Source organism: Camelus bactrianus, chromosome 13 (assembly GCF_048773025.1).
Source record: "Camelus bactrianus isolate YW-2024 breed Bactrian camel chromosome 13, ASM4877302v1, whole genome shotgun sequence".
Taxonomy (NCBI): domain Eukaryota; kingdom Metazoa; phylum Chordata; class Mammalia; order Artiodactyla; family Camelidae; genus Camelus; species Camelus bactrianus.
Genome location: NC_133551.1, coordinates 60,170,321 through 60,191,471, shown reverse-complemented (window position 1 = coordinate 60,191,471; position 21,151 = coordinate 60,170,321). Strand labels below are relative to the sequence as shown.

Genomic DNA, 21,151 nt, shown 5'->3' with positions numbered 1-21,151 from the left:
AGAAAATCCAAAAAGACGTGTTTTTCATTTTTTGGCTAAGCTCTCATCTGTACTCTCTTGATGAAATTGTGAAATGAGGGTAATAGGTGTGTAATTTTAAAAGCTGTGGAATTTAGTGGTCACTTCATTTGTAAGTAAAGTTTACAGAATCAAGAATTTGAAACAGATGAGTGACATTACTTGCAATTAGAAATTTCTTTTGGAGATTTCCATCAAGATTTTTTTAAATGTTAAGAAACTTGTTTTTGAAGTTTAAAAAATTCCCTTGATTTGCTCATTTTAACCTGCCACTGAAAGATTCTTGAGAAATGCGTAGATTTTGTTCTTATTGTAGGGGAGATGGAGGTGTTTACTCTTTGAGCTTGAAAGTCAATCAACTCTAATACTTGTAATTCTGGCCAAGTAAGGATATAGCAAGTTTGCTTCAACTACAGCGTGGCTGGAAATGTGCACCTTCTGAAGAAAAGATTTAATGCCCCAGAATACAAGGCAACCCCCTCTTTTCTTGGGGGAATTAATTTTGGGGAAAAATACATCGTATAGTCTGACGTGTATGATACTTAGAAACTAGAATCAAATTCTAATCTCCTTCATTGGAATAAAAGAGAAAAGGATTTTTGACTGTTTTCCAGACCAATGAACAGTCAAGACTCAAATCAAAAGAAATGAAAAGAGAAAGTTGATGTGACATGAAATCAGGCCAAATCAAACAAGGTTTGATATCAGTTTATCAGTTTTATTGGTTTGGCATTTTAAGCTCAGCACAGCAAGGTATTGATTTCTCTTTAATAATTAAATTTCAGCACATTTGACAGCAAATTAAATCTCTTAGTATTCCAGTCCTAAATTTTGAAAAGCAATATATTTTAGAAACAATTAAGAAATAAACTTTCCCTTGCAAATTATTTAAAAATATTTTTTATTTTCTCATGTACATTTATTTACACCCAATGGTTAGGTTTTTTTAAAAAAATTTTTGGTGAAATTAATGACTCAGTTATTCAAGGGTGCCATCTTTCTAATGAGCTCTTCAGATTTTTATGAAGCCCTACTTAGGAGCCTACTCAGCTGGGCAACTGGGCTGACCCTACTCAGAAAAGACACAGGAACAAACCATATAGAAAATAAAAACTTTATTTTTTCAAGTTTATAAGATAGTTCCCATTACATACAACATTATGGTCAAGGACTCTACAGCCACAAATGCCCGCAGTCACATAAATATATCCAATCAATGCCTTTTCCTGCTAAATGAGGCATCTGAAGTCCAGAGGGTCATGTTTTGAGTAGAAGTCGTCCTTAATGGGATGGCTCCCATCAGTGCATTGGGAACTAGCCAAGTCGCCTTGCTGCTAGAGCCGTCTGACTCAGGAGAGGAAGGGACCAGGGGGCCTGCTGATCGGAGGTGGGGCAGAACTACATTTTCTCTGATGATTTAAGATCTTTTAGAATCTCAGAATTCAGATTTGGCTCCTACAGTGTGAGTAATCTAGGGAGTTTCAACTTTTGGATGAGAAAGAAAAACTAATTTAGTGGTAAGAAATGAAAGCCTGCTTAAGAGGGGTCCTAACTGCCCCTTCTGCAGGAGTGAGAAGTCCCCAAGCTCACCACCCCTTAGCTTAGACCATCGCTCTCCCAGGAAGAGGGAGAATGTGGCTCTGCACCTCTCCTCCTCCCTGCCATGGTTCAGTGGCACTGACACCCATTCAAGGTAGAAGCTCCATGTGCTGCAGCTGGAGTTTGCTAATCAGATTCTACCTGGAGCTTTAATGCGAACAAGTTTGTGTAAACTGCGAACAAGCTGTGGCACAAATCTCCCAGGACACTAGCTTTGCCCACCCCCCCAACTTGCAGAGCAGAAGACAGGAACACCCCAAACCAAATAAAAGCCTAAACAGGCATCTAAATCTGGAGCAGGCATCCATTCTCCTGGACACCACCAGCTGCCCCAGGGGCACCGGACAGGGTGATGCTAAGGCACAGTCAGTTTTACATTCGAAAGTAAAGCCACCTCTTAAACCCAGGACACACCTGATAACTCCAGATCCCCTACTAGAGACGGCCCAGCCCTCATCACAAAGTGTGCAGACCCATCTTATAGAACCCGCAGTGTCCAGCTGGGCAAAGGACTTATCATGTGGTTTATTTCATGGGGACTCTTTCCTGGTAAAGAGGACTTCCCCTGTGACAGAAGGATTCACAGTATCCTTTGGACCTCAGCCTCCAAGAGCTCTTGGTGCTACCCACTTATTTTCCTTTCCAGATCTTTGTGCTCGGGAGGAGGAAAACACAGGGTCAAAAGAACAGCATTGTGTTCCTTGGACAATTCATTTTGGCAAAGAGGAGCCAGGAAGCTCCCATTTTCTGTCTGCCTTCTAAACAACCAGAAAACAGCAAAGACGGCAACTGCTCAGAGAGCTTCCTCGCCTCTTAGCCAATTTCAAGTTCCTTTTGCAAAGACCTAAGCTGTACAGTCAGAGCAGGAGGGAAAAGGCCATTGAAAAAGGAGTCCAAGTCATAGTCTAGGAATAAAAAGCTTCTCCCAAAGGGCAGGGAGAGGAAAACGTGTGTGGACCTGCGTGCATGTTGGGGTACCACTCTGCAGTCTCATAAGCCTGAAGCACAGTACCAACAGTGCAGGAAACCAACAGCCATACTGCCCAGAAGTAAAGACCTGCCCCAGAGCTGTCTAAGATCAATTACCAAGCAGAGCAGAGCAGCATCTGGGCAACTATGCTGAACTCAGACGAAGGGAAGTTCTGCCCGAGACCACACATCTCTTGTCCAAAGGAAACAGGCCAAAGAGGCAGCTGACTTGAGCTCCTCTCCAAAAACCTCTTCCCCAAAAGGGAGTCATGAAGCACTTTCCCAACCAGTTCTGAAGGAATGTGTGCACCAGCCTTTTTCTGCTGCTATCTGTGTGATCTGGCATTGGAAGGAGTCTGGCCCCTTTGTGCTGCAACATCTCTGGAAACGGACATGCAGAATCTCTGAGTACAAGCAATTATAGCTGGGGTTGGTCAAGGATGCCTCTTACTAAGGACCCAGACTGCATCTCTCTGAGGTGTTTGTATGATCACCTTTCTCTATGCAGCCTGGGAGATGCTGAGCTTCTTTAGCTCTAGGGAAGTTTATTCTGCCTGAGCAGATGCCCCAGTTGGTCTTGGAGGGATGGGGCATCCACCAGCACAGCTGGGCTGGAAGGCTGGGACTAGTGCCTGGGCACCCCCAAGTCGTCCTAGAGGTCGGGTTGAGAGATGTTCCTGCATTTGGCCCAAGATAAGGTTTTCAGGCACGGAGTAGGGGGTCTAACCTCATTTAAATCAGAAGTCTTTCTGGCCTTCTGGTTTCCCATTTTAGAACAGGATTTGAGAAGCGGGAAGGGTATTCTGTGGGAAAACTGACCTTCTGGTTTCCCATTTTAGAATAGGATTTGAGAAGCCGGGAGGGTATTCCGTATTCCATGGGAAAACTGCTCTTCAGTTTCTGGCCATGATCTGGGTAAATATATGCCCAGAACACCTTTCACAGGGCTTAAAGGATTCAAAGGAAGTCAAATCCTTTGGTAGTTTTGGCCAAAATGTGATTATGAGCCTGTTCTCAGTGAATTGACCACTTGGGTCCAAAGCCCAGGGACTGGCCACAGCTTCAGGGAGGTGGATGTGAGTACAGAGGGCAGGGAAGGGGTAAGGGCCCTTCACTGATGACTAAGAAGGGGGAGGAGGCAGTAAGGGTGGGCATCTGTTGGGGAAAGGGCCTTCTCTGCAGGAGGAAAAGGTAAAATCTTCCTGTTTCAAGAGGCAGAGAAGCAGAAATTCCTAAGAAGCCTTAGTTTCTTCTCTCCGGTTTGAGGCAAGCCCCCTGGGACATAATCTTTGCATAAGAGTCAAGCTGAAGGCTTACAATTTACTGTCTAAGAGAAGGAGTTCCTAGGGTTGTGCCACTTGGCGAAAGGGGAAGAGGGATTGGGAAGGTGCCTAAGGCTTCCAGAATGGGAACTACCAACACCTAAAGTTACTCAGTGTCCCATGCCCCACAGTCCAGCAAACTAGGAGACGGAAGAGCGGGAAGGAACCCACCTAGAGAACAGAGCACTGGAGCAGCCGAGAGGTGCCCCTGTCACAGAGAGGTATCTCAGATATCTCAGTTATGATTTTCCAAGGAAACTTTATACACCCCTTTCTTGATAGAAAAAGAAAGGGGCAGGGGGAACCTGCTTCAGAGACCAGATCCTTACCTATAAAAATAACATATACATTCACTGGGAATATGTTCTACAGCTAAGGAGATTATAAAGACTGCAAGAGATGTTATTACAAAACTCTGCTGCATTTATCCTATCACCACAAGTTAACAGCAGTTCTCAATCTGGTCATGGACGCAGAGAGCAACTCTGCCCCGAGAAATTCCTTTTCTTTTTCTTCATTTTTTTCAAAACAAAACAAACCAAAAAAAAAAAAAAAAAAAAAACCAAAAAAACAAAACAAAAACAAACACACACACACACACACATAAAACAACAACAGAAGAATTAAAAGCACGGTAGCTGTGGTGAGTCTATTGTTCTCTCAATCCAACTGTCTGCCACTTTTGGGTGAGGAACACAGGGCTGCAGCTCACTCTGAGCAAAGACAAGCTTCATCTCTTGCAGCTGTTGGTTGTGATTGTGTTCTCGCCAGCATTCCATGGAGAAAGACAGAGTTCCCAGCTGGTTCCGGTCTCTAGCTCCCTTCAGATGCAAAAAGGAGCTCATGGGGTAGGCTCTTCATTCCAGTTCTTAGAGAAAATCAAGCTCCAAAGCCTGGTGGAGGGACACCAGGTCTCCGTGGTTTGTGATCCTCCAGAATGGCATGTTGTGCTGGAAGAAGGGGGAGCTGGTTAGTCCACCTTCTTTTGGGAGCTGATACTTACCCAAACCCCATCCTCCACAGAACTCGCACCCAAGTACCTGGGAACCCTCTCTACTCCTGCCCACCTCACAGGACTGTCGTAAAGATTGAGTGAGTCATATGTATAAGGACTTTCTATCCTATAGGATACTTACAAATGTGGGAGATTTTCATGAGGGTTCAGTGTTAACTCTGATTTTATGATATACTTGTTCTAGCTACTCTATAGGATCCTTAGGATCAAATAAAATGACCCACGTAAGCAATTAGTACTATTGTAACATTTTCCTACAAATGATCAGCTTCCTATAAGGCTTTGAGCTACAAGGCCCAAATCTTGTCCATGACCAAGATGCAGAACATACAGATCTAGGAAATAATCATCCCATTATATTATGTAATCAGAATCATGTCCAGAATACGTGTGCCATTCTGGAAGCCACGTTTCAAAGAAGGGCTTTCAAAAACACGGGTGTTGGAAACCATGTTCTCTGAAGCTGATGGAGATGAGCTTTACTGACGGTCTTGTTTACACTGGTTGCAAGTTACCTCGAATACTGAGGTCCTACAACACATGTGCTACATAGCTCAGTGTTTTTTTCAAGCCTGCTGCTTGTACAAAGTATTTAAAAGGCTTTTAATACACAGAAGAGGAAGCAGACTTGTTACATTGTGCTCAGAAGTGCCAGACTAGGACCAGGATGCAAAAATTAGAGAACTTTTCGTTCAGTGGAAGGAGGAACATCCAAATAGCTTGGTGGACCCCACGGTGGAACAGGATCCCTGGGAAGCAGTCTCCTCAACCTTGGAGGTATAGTCAAGCAAGGACTAGAAAGCCTTCTGTCAAAGAGGCTGCAGAAAAGATCCCTCACAGGGAGGAGACTGACCTGGATAGAGCGCTAAGGCATTTCCAATGGGTCTCTTCTACAGCAGATGATTACAAGCATCAGCTTAGAGACACCAACTCTGCTACTGACTTGAGTTGTTCTTTTATCTCCCCTGCTCCTTTCTTCTTCAGACCAAGAAGCACTGACGCCTACATCCACAAGTGTCTTCCCCAGAGGGCAACAGCGCTTTAGAATCAAAGCTTTAGGGATAACACATGAAATAAATAAAGGTCCTTGAATTGCTACATAAAGTGAATGAATGAAACATAATGCGATGATAAGGCCACATGATTACCAATCGCATAATTCATTCACAGCTGCTGAAGGTTTGTGTGTTAACTGCATGGAGAAAATCAGGCCAGATGGCCCTAGCAGGCAACCCACTGCCTCCAAGTGTAAGAAACAGAGTTGCAGGAAGAAAAGTGGGATAGAGAGGGAACAAACTTCTGTAAATTCATCTGGTAGATGAAGACTTCTCAAAGAAAGTAAGATTGTCCAAAGTCACAAAGCTAATAAATGCATGAGATGTGAAATGCCTGATTTTAGATTCCATAGCCAAGACATTTCATCTACTGTTTTCTGTATTAAGAAGGGAGGACCTAGAGTTGGGACCTGAATAGTGAAGAGGTTAACAACAATCTTTCCAGGGCTCAGGAGCAGGAAGGACTTTCTCTTGAGAAGGCACTGCCCTCTAAGACAAAGACAGAAGATGCGGCCTACATCAGGTTTATTGATAAGGATCCTTGTAGCAGGACTCAAAGATTTTAGAGTGGTAGTGAGGAGGGAGGGAGGGAAGGATCTAACAACTTATAAGGAAACTCCAAATGGGGAAAAAATAACTTTTTTTCTTCAAAGAAAAATGGAAGAGGATGAGGAGGAAGAGAAAACACTGTAAATGCACAACAGATAGCTAAGATTTCTGAGTTTTACCATTTTTCTAATTGCTCCCTGCATTCCCACATAGACAGTTTTCTCTACCATGGTTACCTGTTTGGCTGCAATTTCTTCGTCTCGTCCATCTCCAATCACTACATATGTGACTTTCTTTCCAAACCTCGACACAATTCTCTCGAAGCAGCTCTCCTTACCTGATGAGAAAAAGAGATTTCCTATTAGGCCATTCCTCCCTAACTTTTTTTCAATACCAAAGAAAAGGGCTGCTGCTAGGTTCACCTGCCTGTGCTGAGACAAAATCCCTGGCAGCCCATATGGTTTGCTTGGTGGGGAGCAGGGGTGGCAGTGAGAGACCTCTGCCCAAAGAACGTGAAATCGTGCCACACACAACAGCAACAGGCTTTCTAGGCACTGTGCTCTCTAGGTTCTGGTTTTAACTTTCACACTGAGGTGAAGTCCCTAAGATTAAGATCTTAGCGTGGGGAGTTTCTATAAATGCCGTGCACACGACCTCCCTCCTGTACTTTACAGCATACCAAGCAGTTTCCAAAGTATTCCTTCACTTAATTCTCAAAATCATCTGGTGAGATGGATCCCACCCGCTATTTTAACAGATGAAAATGGACCCAAAGGATGAATGACTTGCCCCAGATCACATACAGGCTAGTAGCTAGATTCTGAGTGCCTGGCTCCAAGTCTAGGCTCTGGTCATTGTGCCATAATGAAAGGAGGATTTCTGAGGGGAAACTGTGACAGTAAGAAAAAGTGGAAGCATAGGTTCCTGATTACTGTTTAGCAACAAGCAACAGACAAACAGCCATTTCCTTTCAATTCCACATTTCCCAGAAACAGTCCCAGGCGCAGGCCTATGTCAGGGGGTAGGCACCCCAGATCACCAATGGATGTGGCAGCAACATTTGTCCACCTGGAATCTCCTCACTATTATACTTTGTAAGTGCAACTGAGATACTGTATCACTGAAATTGACCTTGGGAAATAGGTGATTTTAATCCACTGCAGGTCGTTCTTAGAACCATGGCCACATGTCAAAATTCAAATCCTACCTGGAACCAACACCTAAAACATGAACAGATGATACTGCTGTGGCAAAGACACTGGATTTGCATAAATAAATAAAAAGGAAATTTTTTCTCCTGCTCTTCCTTCATCGTCTCCTACATTTTATTTACTGTTTCTGCCACCTTCTTCAGTTAAGCAAGGCTCTAACTCTGCTCGCTTTTTTTATCCTGCTACATTAACCTCATCCTTTCTTCTTGCCAGATCCAGTGACTTAGCACCAGGGTTCCGTGTGAATAAAAAGGTCTTCTTCTTCAAGGCATTCGACTGCCATCTGCTGGAAAACTATTGTAATAAATATACAAATACACAGACCTAAGATGATTACATCATAATTGACAAGAACCTATACACCCACACTTAGAAGTCCTGATTGGCACGTCTGAGCAATTCCAAGTCTACGACATCCCCAGCCCAGGTGGCACCTTAGCCATGGGGACTAGTCACCTGGACCAAATGCCAGTCCACTTGGGGCTTCAGTCTCCCACTCTTAATACAAGCCCTGACTCAGGTGCACTCATGTCCCTTTCAGTGCTTCTATTTTACAACAGCACTGTCATGCCTTACATTCCTATCGGACATTCAGGCGATGTTTGATGAGTAAATACTGATCTCACAAATGATTCAGGGGATGACTCTAGTGCATGTCTTCAGCCCCAATTTAAACATTAAATAATTCAACTAATACTGAATTCTTAATACGTTTTTATTATGTGTCAAAGAGTTCTTTGTCTAATTCCATTCCAACCATTATTACATCCTTACAACCTAAGTCAACTTCTGCTGGACTCACAGTCTAATTTATGATCTATAAAAAAACTTTTAAGTCAGTATGATTTTAGAATTTTCCCCTAAGACCCAACAAAGGGGATATCTCATATTTAAAGGACAGGGACATAGAGATGTTTTCATTGTCCTGGCACGTAATGATCAAGGATGAAATACAATTAGGAATGTTTTCTCTAAAAGGATTAAGAGCGGGGAGGGTATAGCTCAATGCTAGAGTGCTTAGCATGCACAAGGTCCTGGGTTCAATTCCCAGTACCTTCATTAAAAAATAAACAAACTTAATTACCTCCCCCCTCCAAATAAATAAGTTAAAAAAATAAAAGGATTAAGAGACTGAGAGAGTTATTAACAGTTCAGAGTAAAGAAGTAGCTACATGAAAAACTAATTCCAATACACTTTATACTCTCAAAACAGTCCTGGAGATGAGCTTTTCTGTTCAGGAGGATGAGACCAATGACCAGTTAGCTCACCAAATGTCAAACAACTGAAGCTGTGAGACCAACCACACCTTTGGAGAATATCAGGTTCCTGGGTTTCCTGTATCAAAAACACTTCTGACATTTTCAGAAATGATTTTGAGAATTCTCTTCAATGTCCAAGATCACAGAGTGGCCATTAAGAGAACTAGAATTCTGAAATCATTTCAGAGGAACCAAACAAACACTTCCTCTCCTCGCTCTCATTTCATAGCTCTGTGACGAAAAGCCTCAAGCCTCTCACTGTGGTTACCATGGTGCCAGGTACCACTGCAGCTTTGCTAATTAGCTCTGGACGAAATGAGAAGATCACCCAGTAAGCACACTTGCTGTCAGAAGGAATAAAGTCATTTCCACTAGTGTGATGCACCTTTGGGTGCCAGGACTGAGTATAATAAGCACTACAGAAACCTCCCTTTCAGGGATGGAAGGCTTACTGACTGCACTGGGTTCTTATGAAATGTATCATAAAGCAGTGGCAGCAACAGCAAAATCTGAAGGGGGGGTTTCAGGTACACCCCTCCCCCCTTCAAATCCCTTGTAAATGAAATAATTCAACGACAGAAAAAAGGAGAATAAAAATAAATGCCTGTATACCTACCACCAACCCAGCTTTGTCTTAACACTTTAGATAAAAAAAATACAAGAACAAGCTAGCATAGATCTATTTGAAGCTTCCCATGTACCTACTTGATGCTCTTCTTCCCCCTCCTTTCTCTCCAGGAGCATATATATCCATAAACAATGTACAGCATTGTGGTGAACTTTTTTTTACCTTTATATAAATTTTGCATACTGTACATATCTACCCACAATGTGTTTTTTGTGTTCATTGTTGTTTTTAATATTAATCCTTAGGGATGTAAGCAGTTTTAGTTTATTCACTTTTAATTGCTATGTAGTATTCCATCATTTGGAATATATCAATTTATTTATTTTCTGTCCACGAACAGGTTCATGTTTCCAATTATTTTCTATTATGAACAAGACTGCATCAAAAAAAATTTTTTTTCCTTGCATACGTTTCCTTGTGCAAATGAGAATTACTCAAAGGAAGGAGTTGGCAAAGTTTTTCTGTAAAGAGACAATAAATATTTCAGGCTTTGGAGGTCATATGATCTGTTACAACTATTCAACTCTGCTACTATGGTGTGAAAGTAGCTATGGAAATGATTGGGTTTGGTTCTGTTTCAATAAAACTTTACAAAAACAGGCAGTGGGCAGAATTTGGTATGTGGGTTATAGTCTGCAGACCCCTGCACTAAACTATACATATCTAAAAGTAGAACTGCTTGATCATAGGGTTACATACATTTCAAACTTTATTAGACACTGACAAACTGTTCTCCAAAAAGAGTTACATCCATTTTCAATTCCACCAGCATAAGAGTCCTCATTTCCTTGACAAAGCTTGGCACTGTCAGACTTAAATTTTGTCAATCTGATAAAAGCAAAATGCATCATATTTTAATTTGCATTTCCTTAATTTGCAGATTCTTAATTAGTGAAGTTAAAACACTTTTCAAATATGTTTACTGACAACTTGGGTTTCCTTTTCTGCAAATTGGCTGTTCCAAGGTTTGTGCCTTTTTTTCTGTTATGCTGTTTGCTGCTTATTTATTTGCAGGAGTTTGTTATAAATTTGGTATACTAATTAACAAGCAAATGTATTGCGAATATCTTCTCTCAGTCTGTGGCTTGTCTTGTCACTTTAAATCATCTTTCATTGTATATAAAATTAAATCTTCATGCAATCAAAATGATCATTTTTTAAAATACTACTTACGAGGTCTCTTAAATGAGACCCCTTCCTACCTTAAGGTCATACCGATACTTTTGTATATTTTCTTCTAAAAATTAGTGTTTAAAAATAAGTAAACTAAAAAAAATTAGTTTTGCTTTTCATGTTAAATTTTTTATCCACCTGGAATTTATTTTTGCAAATAGCATACAGAAGGAATACAATTCTGCTTTTTTTCCCATATGGATAACCCAATTATCCTAGCACCACTGATTGAAGGTAAGTTCCATGAAGACAGAGGATTTTGTCACTGCTATAGTCCTAGTGCCTTGGCAATGCCTGACACTTTAATGTAGTAGATTAAAAAATGAATTATCACCACTCATCTCCAAACTAGGACCCTTTCCTTTCCTGTAAAAGGGAGTAAGAACTGTAGGCATAAAGGGTATGGGGCGGGGGGGGGGGGGGGGTCGGGGCGGGTAAAGAGATAGCTGTCATATTCCTCTTTCCCTGGACCATGTACAGCACATAAAGATTAGAGTGAGACATTCTGCTGCCTTCTCAGAGGAACATGTTGGTTTTTTATAAACCTGGTGCCAATTAATTAATTTATTGAGTACCTACTATTTCATATACTTGGTACTGAAAACATTTGTAGAGAAAAAAGTATCTTCACATACACAGTCTCATTTGATTTTCAAAACCTCTCTACTAGTTTCTTATTTTACATGAGAAAACTGAGGGTCAGGAGATAACAGTAATTTCCCTAAGGTCAGAGCTAGTAAGTGAGATGTGTAAGGACTTGAATCCCAGTCCTCAGGTTTTTCTCCGCCCTTCCCCAAATTGTGGTAAAAAACACATAACATAAAATTTATCATCCTGACCATTTTTAAATGTACATTTTCAGTAATATTTCATATACTCACACTGCAACAGCTGTCCAGAACTTATTCATTTTGCAAAACTGAAATTCTATCCGCACAAGTAAAAACCTCCTATTTCCCCTTCCCCCAAGCCTGTTAACCACCATTCTACTTTCTGTTTCTATGAATCTGACTACTCTAGGTACCTTACAAGTAAGTGGAAACACACAGCATTTGTCTTTTTGTGATTGGCTTACTTCACTTAGCACAATGTCTTCAAGATTCATACATGTGGTAGCATGTTACAGGCTTTCCTTCCATTTTAAGGTTGAAATAATATCCCACTGTATGTATATACCACATTTTGCTTATCCATTCATTCGATGGACATTTGGGTCGCTTCCACCTCTTGGCTATTGTGAATAATGCTACTATGAATACAGGTCTGCCAATGTGTTTTGAGATCTGCTTTCAATTCTTTTGGGTATGTATATCCAGAAGGGGGACTGCTAGATCATACGATAGTTCTATTTTAAATTTTTTGAGCAATCACCATACTGTTTTCCATAGCAGTCGCACCATTTTATAATTGCACCAGAAGTGCACAAGGGTTCCAAATTCTCCACATCCTCACCGATAATTGTTGTTTTCTGTTTTTTTGATAGCAGCCATCCTAATTGGCATGAGGGATTTAACCATTTTTTAAAAAATAAAGTTTCCAAAGTGTACTTTTTAAATTCTTTTTTCTTTTTTTTTTAAAAAAGTTTTTTTGAGGGGGAATTAGATTTTTTCTTTTTTTAATGGAGGTACTGGGGATTGAACCCAGGACCTTGTGCATGCCAAGCATGCACTCTACCACCAAGCTATATCCTCCCCTCCAATCTAAGCATTTTTTAGTATACAGCTTAGTCCTTTATTTTTAATCTAGTTTTCTGATTATACTATACACTACAGCGCTCTCTCTGTGAAAGAGGAATTTGAAATGGGGCAAAAGTAGATTTCTAAACTAGATATGCTCTTTCAAATATTATAAAAGAACAGAACATGATACGTTTTAAGTCCGACAGACCTGGATTTGAATCCTGTTTATGTACTTACTAGCTGTGAAGACTTGAGCAGCTACATAACCATTAAGCCTGAACTGCCTCATCAGTAATAACAGGAGAAGAGTGCAGTGAGAACTACAGATATATATATGTAAAGTGGGACCAGTAGATAATAAGCACATCCTAAGTAGGAAGTATTACTGTAAGGCCAGACAACAAATACAAACCATACCAATTTTGGTAGCACTGTAGATGTTTTCAATAGGAAATATTTCTCCTAGTCCATAGAGGAGAACCTTGGCCAGAGCTGGAACCAGCTGGGTTGTTGTGATCAGAACATTCACACAATTCTTTCTAGAAGGGAAAAAGAAGGAAAATAAAAGAAAAAGGTGAAATCAAACCAACCTGGAAATAAGAATTCAAATGGGTCTTGTCTGTAGGATCTACTTGTGAAAAATTAACCTCTAAGTGCCTGGTATGGTATTTGTTCAGTGCCAATGTTCAGTTATTGCTCTAGTTGTCTCAGGTTTATTTATTTTCCATATTAAAGGACAGAGAGTATGGTGGACACAGAGGAGCACCTTGATTCTCGTCTCATTTCCCTTCTGACCATTCTGGCTCACTGCATTGTTAGCAAATACCACCATGTCACTGGCGGCACACTCCAGAAAACAAACAACGAGGCTTCCGTTACTATTTTATCTGAAATAACTCAGCCCTTAAGTGAGATATGATTTAAGTCCTTTCTGCTCTTCACACAGTAGCAACATAAATTCCACAAAACACATTATTTTCATAGGTCCTTTACTTTCACAGATATCCACCCCTCGGTGCCAGTTTTACTGTCTGGTCTACTAGGTTGTGGATCTGGAATTCCTGCTTTGAGGGAGGGACGAATAAGAGTATATATTCAATTTCTATTCTAAGCTTCAAGCTGAAATCTCCTTAATTTGCTTAATGGATCCTGCCTTCCTGAGTAGGTTTTGGTACATTTCGTTGGAGCTACCTGTACTTAGGATACTTGTGACATATCTCTTACATGTATATTTTGATGTCATCACCACAGGCCCACCCATCTTTTGGGCTGGAGATTCTGGGTTACTGAGTATAATTTTGTGAACAAAAAGTAAAAACTTTCAAAAACTTGAAGGTGTGCTGTTAAGAGTGAAACAACCGTGCCTCCCATCTAACCTGATACTTCCCTGCATCATTAGACTCCTCTCAGCCCTGTCCCATATCTCGTTTTAGGAAATGGCCTATCTTGGACTGGGGTAGGAAAGTGTATCTCTGGGAGGATGAGATCTAAAAGAATCATTTCCATACCTGGACTGGATGAGAAGTAAGGACTTTAATGCAGTTCCTAACCAGGAATCTGTTAAAACTTCAATTTCTGCTCTTAGTCTCTGCAGTGCTTCCTTTCTCTGGGGGCTGAGGAGGCCTTTGGGAATAAAAGTAGACACATTCATCATTTGACAACATATCCTTGCTAGCATCAAGGGTGCAACTTCTAAATTCAATTTAGAAATGGTGTGAGTCACTGAAATATTCTACTGAGCATCTCTCTCCTTGGTAAAACCCTAGAGCAGCCTACTAAAGTATCTTTCTGACTTTCTTCATCAGAATATTTCACTAGGGGTGGTACAGCCCACAAAAATAAAATCAGCTGACAGAAACACTGATTAGGTTCTGGCACAAGCTCTTCCTTTCATCACCAACCAGTAACATAATTTGCAGAATTATGCAGGACCATACTTCGAGTAGCACTGCTTTAGATGTAACCTCAAGAACCAAAGGGGGAAAAAAACTAGTGTTACAGCTGGAAAAGTCTGCAGCATTTCCAATCTCTTTCTAAAGAAACCAAAGCCCAGGGAGGAAAGGGGGCTGCTTAAGGTTACATAGCAAGTTAGTGGCATTTGGTCTCGGAAGTCTTTCCACTACCAAACACAGCTCCCACGATGACTCACCCCCTTCAGAACACATCAGCCTGAGATTCCAGGTTGAATAACCAACTCTCTGGATATCATTTATTTGTACTGTACTTCTGAAACAATTCCAGCTCACAAGAGACTAAAACATTGCTTTAAGATCAGATAATTAAGCATAAAACAAAACAGAATTCATCTGATGGAAGTATGTTACTGGACACTTGAGTTATAATATTCTAATAATAAATCTGGCACTGAATTTTCTGCAGTGAAGGGAAAAAGAGAGCCTGTATTCTATTACCAATACTCCATAAAAACAGAAGGCTTTTCTCTGAATAGAACTGCGTATAATTTGTTTTCAGATTGTTGGTTTCACAATGCAAGCCTTGAATTAGATCACTTTCAACATTTCTGATAAAACAAAACAAAAACCAAACCAGTATCTGTTTGTCACTATGCATATACATAAGCACATATGGGTCATATACGTAACTAATAATATGATGTGGTACTTTGTTAACTGGTATTTTACAAAATACAAGTGGACATTAGTTTTAATAAATTCCCCAGGGTAGAGTCGGGGGATTCTCATGAAGGGTTATATGTCACTTTCTTCAGGAATCCAGGTCCAGACACTCACTGGGCAGAGAAAGGATCAGACATGTAGGTTGTATATGAAAACGAACAAAAGAAAGGCTAACGTCTGTGAGAGAGGAAAAGTGAAGACATGGAGTTGCCCAAATAAAAAGTACTGGCTCTGAATCATAAGGGAAAAAAAAAAGCAATAAAAAGGGGAATCTCAAAAAAGTAAATTAGATTCCCAAAGCCAGATGCCTATGATTTTTTCTGGTATTGGAGGGCTGTAACAGGAATGCACCATACTATTTTTACTTTCTGCACCACACTGTGGTGGTATGGCAGGCAGGAGCGCTCTCTTGACCTAGGGAAATATACTTTGAGGCAGTCTGGGGCATCCCTGAAACTTCAGACAATGTTTTGTGTGTATGTAGTAGGCGTCTGACGGTGATGGTTCATAGTTTTCAATATTTTCTCACAAAGGCATATCACTTAAAAAGGAACTGCATGAATGTAAAGTGCACTGGACCCAGATCTGGGGAATGTGGATTCCAGCTGTGGTATGGTCACTAACTTGCTATGTGACCTGCCCTCATTACCCTCATGATGTACCATTAATTTTATCAAATGCAAAACAAGGGATTCAGAGTAGTTCTCTAATGTTTCTTTTAATCTGAACATTCTGTAACTAATTAACTAATTCTAAATAATAGAATTTTAGGCATAAAATGGCACCTGACATTTGAGATATTTCTAGGCAGAAAGAATTTCCAAGGTCCTTCAAATCATAATACATGGATACTGCTAATCCATAATCCTGGACCTAGTTTTCCATCCACTATAAACCTAGTCCCTATTTCTACCCGATTTGTCCTGATGGTTACATAAATCATTCAGAAACCATGGCAAGCTATTAAATATGACTGACAATAGTTGTGACTCTAGAGTAAAATACATGTCATCAAACATAATCTATGGAAAACAATTCCCTTAAAAAGGCACCTGTCTAAAAAGAATAAGAGAACTTGGCGAAGTTATGCTAAGAGATGTCCATGAGAAATGCAGAGCTTCCTCCCCAAGGGTTTCAGTTAAACTTTGTTTTTTTAATACAGAGTTAAAATGTTACTGTGCCACAAATTCATAAGCCAGGGAGTTCTAAGGAATTCCTGGAAAAGAAAATGGGAAATCAGAAGGAAACAGAAAACTGGACTGGCTGGATGCCACACTTACCACCCACGTTGCTTTTATGCTTATCATAGATTTCCCTCACTTTTCGGTAGCGGAAAGCCAGCTTCCTCATCCAGTCGACACCTCCCTGGACACCCACAGAGGAACCATGGCTGCCACTGCCTCCTGAGCCACTGAAACCATCTGTTGAGAAACTGTAGTTGCTGCAAAGAGAGAGGATGATGAAAATTAAAATCTACACTGCATGGAGTTTTTGGGGTGAATGCCACTTGGGATTCTCTATCCTATTCCTGGCATCTGACATCAAGGCTTTGGGAGTCTTCTTCCTTAATCTCTGTATGTCAGAGTCTATCTTTCATTAGTCCTCCATCTTACCCCTATTACTTCTATCAAACAAAGGATGGAGAGGGAAGGAAAGAGAGATAGAAACAATTCAAGCATCAGCATCCCATCGAGGCTAGCTTCAAATTGAGCATCTTTTCATTAATGACAAAAAATTATCTTACAGTGAAAAAAAAAAGATATAAAACTTTTGCGTATGCAATGACTGCAACTATGTAAAAAGGAGAAATTGAAAAAAATTGAAAAAATTTGGGAAGGAACTAACCCAAATTCTAATAATAGTAAGAAAATGGGGGTGTTTATCTTCAGCAACCTGTTCACTAGTTTATTAAGTTCATGAGTCACCATGGTAGCTATAAAATGTCCACAAATTCTTTAATACTCCTCTTTTCTAATTCTGCTCCCTTTGGGTGTGGACTGTTTGAAAGTACACAGAATGTGGTGGAAGTGATGGTGTCAGACTTAGAGACCAAGCTTCCCTTGCAGCACTTGCTCTAAAAGAAGTCGGCTGTCACACGAAGAGGGACACATAGTGAGGACTGAGGCCTCCTGTTATCAGCCATATGTGAGAGGTTAGAAACAGGTCCTCCAGCTCCAATCCAGCCTTTAGATGATTTGAGCTCCAGCTCTCTTGATTTCAATCTCACAGACCCTGGTTCAGAACTGCCTGGCTAAGTCACTTTCAAATTTCTGACCTACAGAAACAATGTGATGATAAATGTTAATTGTTTTAAGCTACTAACTTCTGGGGTAATTTGTTACACAGCAATAGAAATAATTAATACAGTTAAACAGGCAGGGAGGGATTAATACTTGCTAAATAAAGACTTAAAAAATGACTGACAGAATTAGAGACAACTTGGTTCAATCAAAAGCCAAAATAGAGTTCAATTATATGTGAGATTCTATATTGAAGAGAATAAAGATGCCAAGACATGAGACGGTAATAACTAGTTAGCCATACATATAAAAGAAAAAAGAAATTAAAACAAAAACAAAAACCGAGGGTTCAAAGTGGATCATAAACTGCTTTAGACCAGGCTTTTTCCCAAAAAGGCCAGGAAAATCTCTTAAGAATGCGCCCTCATGGCCACGCAACACACAACATACAGGACTGGATGCTGCTCCTAAAGTGAAACCCTTCAATTCTCGGTACCACAAGGCCAGGCCCCTTACTGATATGTCCAGTTCTGCTCTGGATTTGAGAATTCATTAAAACAAATTAACGTGAAAAGATGTGACAATGTTTTTTCTAAAGGTCTTTAAGTACAAGGAAGATGAATTTTTGGATCTTCTTAGCTAAGACTACTGGGCCAGAAGACAGTGGGCAAGAGAGAAAGGAGGAGACTGAGCAGGAATTTTTGCCACTGAGACCTCCTTGGTTTAGCGTTCACTGTGATATTAATGTTTAAGATTGTCTATCATTCCTGACACCATCCGACCCCCACAATTGTTTCCTTGGTGAAATTCCTGATGCTCATTTGTTTCTGAAACTAACTAATCAGGAGGCGTACTTTTCCTTACTGAAAAAACTGGCCAAAGACAAACTAGTGTAATGTTTTTTTCTCATCCCATCACGCTGCCCGTTCTTCAAGGTCGTACTCTGTGCTGAGAAAGCCACTCCAGTGTTGGCGCTAGCTGCTTTCGACACCCCTCAGAATTACTCTCTTTTCTGTATTCTATCACATTTTCTACTGTCACCTTCTCAGAACGCATGCCTTCGTTAACTATGTTTGTTTCTACCTCCACTAATAGATTGTGAGCTCTTTAGTGCTCTTATTCATCTCTGTTTTCCACTGAACCTGGGCATAACAGGTGCACTAATGTTTAAGCCATCATTGGTTTTTATCACCTCAGGTCTTGGCCATTGTCATCAGAAGCCACATCTTCCACATGCACCTGGTCACATTCCTGTTAAAAGACAAAACCACACATTATTTCAGTCTGGGGAGGAGACATGCTATTACCACCATGATATATTGTAAAAATACCACAAACAATGGTGGGATGATAAAATACCTTATGGTCTCTCTAATGTGTGGAGGATCACTCTCACCCCCCCTTATTGTCCAACTTGTTTTAAGGCCTAATTTACGTTCCTCCAACCTCATAAAATCTTCCTTAAGCATCCCAACCCTCAGTTATACTCTTATTGCAATAGTTCATATTTCCAACAGCCCACGGGTATCAGCACAAGCTCCCGTACACTGTCAGGTATGCCTAGTCCTGTAACAGACTGTAAGTCCTACTGTAGGCCACTTATGGCATGACCAATATCTTACATCTCCTTTGTACAACTCTGGTCTAGTCCAGTGTCCTTATGTAGCATCTGCTCAGTAAATTTTTGCAGATGAAAGAGATTCTGGTAGAGTATGTGTGGTATCAAAACTGAGAATGACTGAAACAGAAATTTGTAAAGTCAAACTTAGGAATTGGAAGAGGTCATCTAAGTCAATCTCCTTATGTTCTAAAAGTGAGGTCAAGTGATTTACCCAAGGTCATAAAACTAGTGAGTGGTAGAAAGAAACTAGAAGGAGCCTGAGTCTTCTAATTTGAATCCAAGGTTCTTTCCTCTAAGCCCACATGACTACTGACATAAAATGCCACCCGCTGCCTGACTGACAAGAGTCACTCCTCTGACACCGCCTAGGGCAGTGCTGTGTTGTCCATCTGCATCAGAATCCTCTGGGGAAGATTTTAAAAAATGCATATTCTTGAATCAGAATTTCTGTGAGTGAAGTCCTAGACTCTTCATTTTTAACAAGGTCCCCAGGTGATTCTTATGCCCCCTAAAGTTGAGAACCACTGACCTGGGGGGCAGGAACACATTCAGGTCAAATTCTTCACAGAACTTTCAGTCCTGAGTGAGGACTATGTCTAGAAAATCATTACAAATACAATTTGGCAACAATTATTGGCATATAGTAGGTTTTCAAGAAATGTTTGCTGAATAAAAACTATAATGTCCTAACTTATCAACATGTGAAGTTGAGGGGAGATTAAAGCATTGTGGAGCTTATACAAAAGTACTGGAGTTTAGAGTCCTATTAATTTAATTTGTTGGTGAACTGTCTGTTGAGGAGAACTAGATCGTATTTAAAAAGAGGACTACTTCATATTTATAGAATGCTAGCTTATTTTACTTTTTCACTGTTAAAAAAAAAAACAACTAGGTTTTATATATATATATATAGTACACAGTTCAAAATTCAAAAGGACATTAAGTGACAAGTCTGCTCCTTCCCACCTCTGTGTCCCAGCAACGCATTCCCATCCTCAGAGAGAACAATTGTTACTTGTGTAGGATAACTGATTAACTGAGGCCTAGAATGGGGCGATAACTTTCCTAACCTGGGACTTGCAGCCTGTGGTTTTCTGAATCCTAGTCCTGTGCTCTTTCTACTACACCATGTTCACCTCAAAAGTGAACTACAAATGTCAAAGCCAAACAAATTCACCAAGAAGCTCTCAATGTTTCCTAGTTTCCCTCCACCTAACTCTAAGATGATCTGGAGATCAAGGCTAACCTATTCATGGACAATAACAACATGAATACAATACAATGAGTTAGAGCAGCCATTTACAACCCTGACAACATCAAGATACTATCTTTTAAGAAGGTAAAACTGAAGAACAGTCAAAATAGAATGAAGAGCACAAATAATCAAACCCACCTTCTATACAGTATTTAATACAGATGAGTAAATTAGAGTGTTGGTTTATATATCAGTGCTTTGCCCGATGGGTTGGTATTCCCCTAGAACTAGGTCACTTCCAAACAGGGTAACAAAAATCAAATTTTGAGTCAATAAAATTGAGACCCAGAACCAAGACTGTGGTGACCTAACCAAGGCAGTATTCTTTCAAGACTATGGATGCCTAAGTGCCCAGCTGGCCTCTCCATACCCACCCTGTCTGACCACATTTCCTCTAAATACAACAAACACAGGCTCAATAAATAGTTACTGAACAAAATGTTTCACTGTAGCACACAAACAATTTTAAAATGCTTACCTCTAAGTCATTGAAAAACAGATGTGTATCAGCCACTTCAAAAATCATTTCTTCCATTGTTAAACCTGAGCCAATCACTACTGTTGGGTCCTGAAAAACAGTAAGGGGAAAATTTGCTTGACTTGGTACTCAGAGCATTGGTCCTGATCTTTAAATATTTCAAAATTATTTTGGGTCAAGGCCAAAACAACAATGGCCCACAAGAGTGCGTCTAACTATCACTGATGCAATTTCATTCATAGTTATAAGAATTTGGGATTGTGCAAAGTTAAACATTTCAGAACTTTAGTTTCTAGAAAACTTAGACCACTTAAAAAAAAAAGAACACTTAACTTTGGGGGAAATTTTCTGTTTCAGGAGAAGTTCTAACTATTGCTAAAATACTGCTATTGTAACACCCATTATGTTCTTACACACACTGTAACACCAGAAGCCAGTAATCT

General features: G+C 40.3%; 1 protein-coding gene across 2 annotated transcripts in view; it reads right to left on the bottom strand.

Annotated features, from left to right (window-relative positions):
• Positions 1 to 1,118: 1,118 nt before the first annotated feature.
• EYA3 (EYA transcriptional coactivator and phosphatase 3) overlaps positions 1,119 to 21,151 on the bottom strand; it is an 85,882-nt gene continuing 65,849 nt past the window's right edge. For both annotated transcript variants that reach the window (XM_010947969.3, XM_010947972.3), the window contains 7 exons: positions 20,709 to 20,798; positions 18,547 to 18,605; positions 16,395 to 16,555; positions 13,987 to 14,101; positions 12,896 to 13,017; positions 6,764 to 6,864; positions 1,119 to 4,858 (listed from right to left, as the gene is read on the bottom strand). In XM_010947969.3, coding sequence (XP_010946271.1) covers positions 4,778 to 4,858; positions 6,764 to 6,864; positions 12,896 to 13,017; positions 13,987 to 14,101; positions 16,395 to 16,555; positions 18,547 to 18,605; positions 20,709 to 20,798 — 729 coding nt within the window. In that variant the 3' untranslated portion in view covers positions 1,119 to 4,777. The remainder of the gene's footprint in view (positions 4,859 to 6,763; positions 6,865 to 12,895; positions 13,018 to 13,986; positions 14,102 to 16,394; positions 16,556 to 18,546; positions 18,606 to 20,708; positions 20,799 to 21,151) is intronic.